The 5,916-nt window shown below is 34.2% G+C and overlaps 1 protein-coding gene across 1 annotated transcript; it reads right to left on the reverse strand.

Moving 5' to 3' along the window:
• Positions 1–2,700: 2,700 nt before the first annotated feature.
• LOC126888043 (52 kDa repressor of the inhibitor of the protein kinase-like) lies at positions 2,701–3,789 on the reverse strand. The gene has a single exon (XM_050656053.1). The coding sequence runs from the start codon at positions 3,787–3,789 to the stop codon at positions 2,701–2,703; it is 1,089 nt and encodes a 362-aa protein (XP_050512010.1).
• Between the last annotated feature and the right edge of the window lie 2,127 nt (positions 3,790–5,916).

Consider the following 5,916-nt stretch of genomic DNA (forward strand, 5'->3'; position numbering starts at 1 on the left):
CGAACCGACTATAACTCTTGTTAAATTAAGGTTGAGTTTACACTTTTGACTTGCCTACAGATTTAAAAACATTTTTGTCATAATATACAGTATGTCCCTGTAAGTTGGAACCATAATATGGAAAACTCTTTTATTATTCATTTTACGAAAAATAGTTGTTCTACATAAAAGCTTCTGCAATATCTAGAATCTCTGATTCAACCATCAGATAGTAAATGTTTATGGGTGTTACACAGGGTATGTCAAAAAATATGAATTTCACTCAAGAGAAAAGTAGATTTATTTTTACAATATTGAACATTGTTATTATGAACAGTTAATTGGAATTAGAACTATATTCTAATATGCAATTATATCCTTCTAATTGAAAAAGAAATTAAAAATTTTTCTCGGCATATATCATCAACATTATTTTCTGTTATTTCAATTATGATAACTTTTGTTATTAATTTTACGAAAGAAAAGTTATAGAATGTTCTGCATGATCTAAAACCTAAAATATAACCATCTTATATCAAATATTATCGATTTTGTATGAGGTATATAAAAAAACTGTTTTTTATGACGACAAAGAAGTATAACTTCTTACGTGCGTACACAAGTACACACACTCTTTTTTTTAATTCTGTAAATAAAGCAGTTTACAGGGGGGTCAAAATATAGTGAATAACCCTGTACTCTCACATCTGTACCTCGTCCTCCCTACAGGGTGTCTCAAACTTATCATAAGAAAAACATTTCTGTTCTTCCACCCGGTATAAGTACAAAAAAGAAGTTTGTGTAAACCTTTGCACAACTTCGTAAATACTAAAGAAAAATCTAAACTAACAAAAAAAAATTAGCCAAATCCGAAAATTAATCTGCTCACGAAAAAATCGACTGTGAAAATGAGCATAATTTTCTATATCCCTATCTTATGCCTCGCAGTGCAAATAAAAATAGTCTTTATAAATATAAATAAATAAGCCAATTTCCAAGACTTTTACATCTCCTCTGTTGTCAGCTTTTTAATATTGTTTGTTTTTTTGGAACATCTTAAAACGTCTTTCAAGTAAAAATCTTAATAAAACTTTTTAGTGCCACGTTATTTTCTTCTCGAAAGAAAAAATACAGCAAAATCTTTTTATTACTGTCGATAAGTTATATTCAATACTGAAAGTGAGGAGAATTGAGGATGATGGATGGCTCTCAAAATAAATATTCTGTCGCGCGAAAAAGAAAATTGGAAAATACATAGAAAGATTTACAGACCATTCATATTCTTTTTTGCTCATCTGCCAGCCGGTTATGAATTAAATTTTGATGGTTTTTACTGTGTGTGTATCGGGAGAGGAGGTGATAAAAAATACTTTGTCACGACTTATTATAGAAGACATAAGAAATTTTATTTTGATGATTATTTTCGAAATTTTAACTGAAGGCGATTTTAAAAGGCTGTAAAAATATGCTTGATACATAGAAGATGTAGTATTAAGAAACTAGATATAGTTGTTCCATTTTATCTTTGCCCAAACGTCATGATTCATTTTCAAATAAGTTAAATCAAATCATAAGTGAAACGTAATATCATTAATACGTACTGTCAATGTAATAATTAGGAAATGGCTATTATCCCGGTGGACGTATTTTATAAAGTTATTTTATTGAAGTGTTTAATCTTTTTTCACTATTGAGGAGATTGATGGTCTCAACATTAAACAGCTTGAATAAATACGGTAATTGATAATTGATACGGTATTGAACGGTAATAAATAAATTTAAAAAAAGTCGCAACAATAAAGTTAATATTGTTTAGAATATCGGGGAGGCTACCATATAAGTATATTCTCCCTTATATTAACAATCTGCCTACGCCGCTGTACCTGCTAAGGGTAGGCCATGTGTTCAAGAGCAATATAATGGTAAATTTGTTACAGTCGAAGGAGATTGAAGTGAATTGAGGTTGAAGTACTCAAAATATGTATTTGTGTGTTGTGAATCCTTGGTTATATAATTTGTCAACGAAGTCTTTTCATAGATGGACCTCGAGGATTACGTCGTTCTAACATAACATTTGCGCCGTTTATCCGATTTCATATTGACAAAGGATGTCCTTATCTGGAACAGAAATTAAAGATTTGTTGACAATAAGCAAAGCAAAATATTCCAAAGGGACATTGAAAGTTGTATAAGTTTATAAGCTATTGATTTTATCGTATACATTTTGAAAATGAAGTATACTTGAGTCTTAGATAATGCAGATTAGATAAGACTCCGTCGTTTAGGTCTTTTATACCTGTTTTTACTTTAAAATGATGACGTTCAAACAAATCTGCAGAAAATAAATAAGAGAAATATAATAGATGACTTAAAATGTTGTTAAATAGCTGGACATCTGGGAAAATTTCCCAATCAGGTTTCATACTAGTCACAGATTTCATTCCAATCAGTACTAAGAGTCACAAGAACAGAAAAACAAAGAGTCAAAACCTTTGAGATACAAAAGAAAGAGAAATCCTTTGTTAGGGAAGATTACCAGTGGCGGATATAGGAAAATATTTTGGGGGGGGCCCAATAACCGGGGAATCCGGGGGGGTATGGAATAAGCAGAGGGGGGTTCGGGTATACTCCCACGAAAAAAAAATTTAAAGAATTGGTATATTTTTATTTTAATTTAATATTTTAAGTTTACAACTTTATTACAACTTTTATATTTTAAGTTTACAACACAAAATCAAAGTTTCTTGGTACACTCGCAAACTTGTCAAGAACTTCTTCATTGCTTATTGCAAAGTCTCTGTGGATTGAAAGCAACGCTAGCCCATTAAGCCTATTTTCCGAAGTGCTATTTCTCAAGTATGTTTTTAGCCTTCTTAAACTTGAGAACGATCTTTCCACGGTTGCCACAGAAACAGGCAGAACTGCTAGCAGTTTTAATAGAACATAAATGTTTGGGAAGAAATCTTGGTCACATTTTTCAAGAGAGCTTACGGCTGACTTGGGAAGATTTTCATACTTCTCTTGGCTCCACCTTTCTTTCCACAGCATGAACTCGCTTTCCACAACCTCTTTATGGGACAAATCCTCTTCATAGGAATTGAAAGCAGGTTCCAATGCACAGAAATCAGTTTTGATACAAAATTCTGGAAGGATGTTTTGTAAGGACGCAACTGTTTCCTTGTGAGACTCAAAGCGTTCCTTCAGCGAATTGCAAAAATCGTCTAGGTAAGGTAAATAAACAGCTCGGCGATAGTACTCTTCTTGGGTACTGTATGGAACGTTGTTGCGGGCTGTTTGAAGGCGGCAAATTCTAGGAACCTCCTCTTTAATCTTAAGTTTGTCAGCCCGCTCCTGTATTTGACTATACAGGACTTTAAAGTTGTTATCGGCATTTTCCCTTTCTTTTGAAAGCAGATCTAAGACATTCGAAACATTTTTCACAGCCTGTGTGAGATCTAAGTTCTTTTTTTGAAGATTCTCAGATAAGTTATGTGTTTTAGACAGCATATGGCTCAAAACAAAAGTATTTACAAGAAATTGAAATTGAGTGATAGAACTACCTAGAGCGTGTGCCTTAGGCGCTGAGTCACTTGATTCTTCTTCAATTTTCAAAAGGGAAAGACTGACGGGTTCCAATAGTTCCTTAAATAAAAGCACCGAGTCATGCCTCTCCACCCATCTTGTTTCACATAAAGAAATAAGTTTCTTTTTCTTTTGTTCAGGACAACATTCAGTAATGGTTAATTTTAATACTTCAGTTCTTTTGGCTGACTTATGGAAGAATGCGCAGACTTCTTTAATAACGCCCATGCAATTTTTTATAGAAGGTATGTTACTTGCATCTGATAAACATAAGTTTAGGGTATGTGAAGAACAGTGTGTGTACAACGCTAGAGGCAGTTTCTGTTTGATGCACGCTTGCACCCCTCTGAAGGGCCCTCTCATCGTGGAAGCACCATCGTACCCTTGGCCTCTCAATTTGTTCAGGTCAAGCCCTAAGCTTGACAAGGTATCCAAAACTGTGTTAGCTAATGCTGCCCCAGTAACGTCATACACTGGAACAAAAGTCAGGAAATCTTCTCTGATTTTATATGATGAGTCGTCGACATACCGTACACAAAGAGAAAACTGTTCAACTTGACTAATGTCAGTTGTTTCGTCTGCCAAAACAGAGTAAAAAATAGATTTTCTGACATTTGTGACAATCTGACTTTGAATCAAATGACCAAACGTGCTAATCAGTTCATTTTGAATAAAAGAACTTGTGTACATACTCTTACCACCACTGACAATGATAATCTCCACTATAAAATAGTAGTGTAGGCTCTATAAACCAGTTATGCTCCTTGGATAAATCCTTCCGAACAGCCAGCATGCACAACAAACAGTATATATCAATCTCCATAAAATCAATCAATCTCCATCCACTTCAATATTTTGTGTTAACTTGTATTTTTTAACTTCATCAACCATTTTTCATTTATTTATTTTTATTTCGGGAGGGGCCCGGGCCCCCTCGGCCCCCCCCTTATATTCGCCCTTGAAGATTACATAGATATATTTAAAGGAAATTAGGAAATTGAGAAAGGAGAAATTAATATTTTTACTATGGTGATAAGTGATAAAGTAAGAAATTTATTTTATTAATTTCTCCTAATTCGAACTAAGAAGACAAAGTTTATGAGAATATCTAAAACTCGAAGAAATAACGAGAATCTCTTCATAAACGGATCCAATGTCGAACGAGTCGACCAATATGCATATCTCGGAACAATGGGTGATTCACAGGTGATTACTTCCAGGAAATCAAAATCAGAATAGAAAAGGCTATAGCAAATTTAAAAAAAAATTAGAAAAGAGCTCTGCACAAAAGATTTGAAGTTGGAGCTAAGAGTTATAGTAGGGGTAGAAAGTACGTTAAATTTGGAGTTACTCGAGCGTTATAGGGACCTATTGGGTTGTGATTATTAGGTCCTAAAACCAAAAAAAGTTAAGTAAAGTTTTCCATTTTAGTGGGGCTTTCCATTTTTTAATTTAATTTTCCATTTCCAACAATCGTATGGAATCCCACCCAACTATCGTATCGTTACCCCCTACCCCACCTCCGTGGGGGGTCGTGTTTGGTACCATTCGATAGATTTTTGAAAAATATTGAAAACGTATTTTTTGGTTTTTAAATTTGACGTTCATTTCGCGAAATATTCGCTTTTTTTCTGAAACGTTTTGACAGATTTTTGAAATATACACTCTATTGCATGTACTTAACTTACCTTATCTTAATCTGACAATTTTGAGTTTTTCTAAGGATACATTTTTTTTCGGACCTCCCTTAACGAACTCCCCTGTGTTATGAGCCAATATATGCTAGAGGTACATCTACAGGGTACCAGGTTTCTCCCCATATGATAAACTGATTCGAGTAACTGCAAAAATCCCGCTTGGGCTCCCCTACCATTAGGTTGGCTAGGTGCTACGTTTTCTCGACTTTGTTTTATGGAATGGAAGCTTGGACCTTGAATGCGACATCAATAAAAAAAATAGAATCATTCGAGCTGTGGGTGTGTGTACAGAAGAATTCTGAAAATATCGTGAACAGAACACGTCACAAACAAAGAAGTTCTGAAAAAGATGAATAAAGAAGTGGAAATCTTAAATACTATCAAAACAAAAAAGAAGCATAGGGAGACGCAGAGTATCGTGGCTGCGCAACCCGAGAGAATGGTACAGATGTACATCAAATGAACTTTTCAGAGCAGCCGTCTCCAAAGTCCGAATAGCTATGCTGATTGCCGACCTGCGTTGCGGTGATAACACTGACAAGAAGAAGAAAAATTCTAGCAAGTTTTCTTCAGAACTTAGTTTGCGAATGTTGAATGTACATATAAAACACTCATCTTTGTGATGTTTTGTACATCTTTTATGTGTTTGTTTCTGTTG

This window comes from Diabrotica virgifera, chromosome 7 (genome assembly GCF_917563875.1).
Source record: "Diabrotica virgifera virgifera chromosome 7, PGI_DIABVI_V3a".
NCBI lineage: Eukaryota > Metazoa > Arthropoda > Insecta > Coleoptera > Chrysomelidae > Diabrotica > Diabrotica virgifera.